The sequence below is a fragment of the Sinocyclocheilus anshuiensis genome, unplaced genomic scaffold (genome assembly GCF_001515605.1).
Source record: "Sinocyclocheilus anshuiensis isolate Anshui unplaced genomic scaffold, SAMN03320099.WGS_v1.1 scaffold1765, whole genome shotgun sequence".
Lineage (NCBI taxonomy): Eukaryota > Metazoa > Chordata > Actinopteri > Cypriniformes > Cyprinidae > Sinocyclocheilus > Sinocyclocheilus anshuiensis.
This window is the reverse complement of record NW_015539938.1, coordinates 80,142-80,984: the sequence shown is the minus strand read 5'-3', so window position 1 is coordinate 80,984 and position 843 is coordinate 80,142. Positions and strand designations below refer to the sequence as shown.

Here is an 843-nt window from a genome sequence, read left to right as displayed (position 1 = left end):
TGGCTGCAATATAACAAAGAGTGAAAAATTTAAGGGGGTCTGAATACTTTCCGTACCCACTGTATATATAAAAAAATATATGTATTTGCTTTGTCATATTACAGGGATCAGAGTTGTCTTACAGGGATCAGACTGAGGTTGACGTGCTCTATCGGCAGTGGATAAGCACTGGTGCACTGCAAGAAAGTGAAATTGGGATTGTGCTTCTTAACGGTTTGGTAAACACAGTGCATGGTCTCCATCGACTGCATTCCACTAGATATCACCATGGGACGACCTACAAAACAAGCCAAAATGTTAGCTTCAAGACATGCCTGCTTCTGGGCGAATTAGATTTTCGGTGGGCTCTTGTGACCATGAGCAGGGGTGCCATTTCATTCTTCTGAAGAGAGTGAGTTTTCAGTAAACACTCTTGACTGATTTTGTGTAACGACTGCTTCTGAAAATGGACTTTTCATTTCAAATGGCTGTCAACTTCAGTGAGTTTTACCTTTTTTGGCGGTTTTATCCAGGTAAGGGATGTTGTTGGTGTCTGCTGAGGCAACTTTGAAAAACGGCACATTGATTTCATGAAGAAATTCTACAGCCATCTGACAGAGGTAGGGAGAGGAAAAGTTAAGAGGTGCATTTGAGTCTACTTCGTTTTGGAGGGACATTTGCATATTTTCTTGCTATAAATCATAAACGTTTTGCATTTGTTCACCTCATCCATCCCTGATGCTGTAAAGAAGATGCCAATGTCATTGGCGTACTGCTGCAGTTCTCTGTACTGCTGGTGACTGAACTCCAGATGATGCTTATGAGCCCCGTAGGTCGGCCCCCAGGCGTGAGGGGACGTGTAGG

The 843-nt window shown here is 43.2% G+C and overlaps 1 protein-coding gene across 1 annotated transcript in view; it reads right to left on the bottom strand.

Moving 5' to 3' along the window:
* Window positions 1–843, bottom strand: part of LOC107686967 (sialic acid synthase-like) — a 6,198-nt gene that overhangs the window by 3,983 nt on the left and 1,372 nt on the right. The window contains exons 3-5 of the mRNA XM_016484091.1: window positions 704–843; window positions 491–590; window positions 123–277 (exon numbers count right to left, since the gene is read on the bottom strand). The exon at window positions 704–843 is cut by the window's right edge and continues 25 nt beyond it. Of these exons, the coding sequence (XP_016339577.1) occupies window positions 123–277; window positions 491–590; window positions 704–843 (395 nt within the window). The remainder of the gene's footprint in view (window positions 1–122; window positions 278–490; window positions 591–703) is intronic.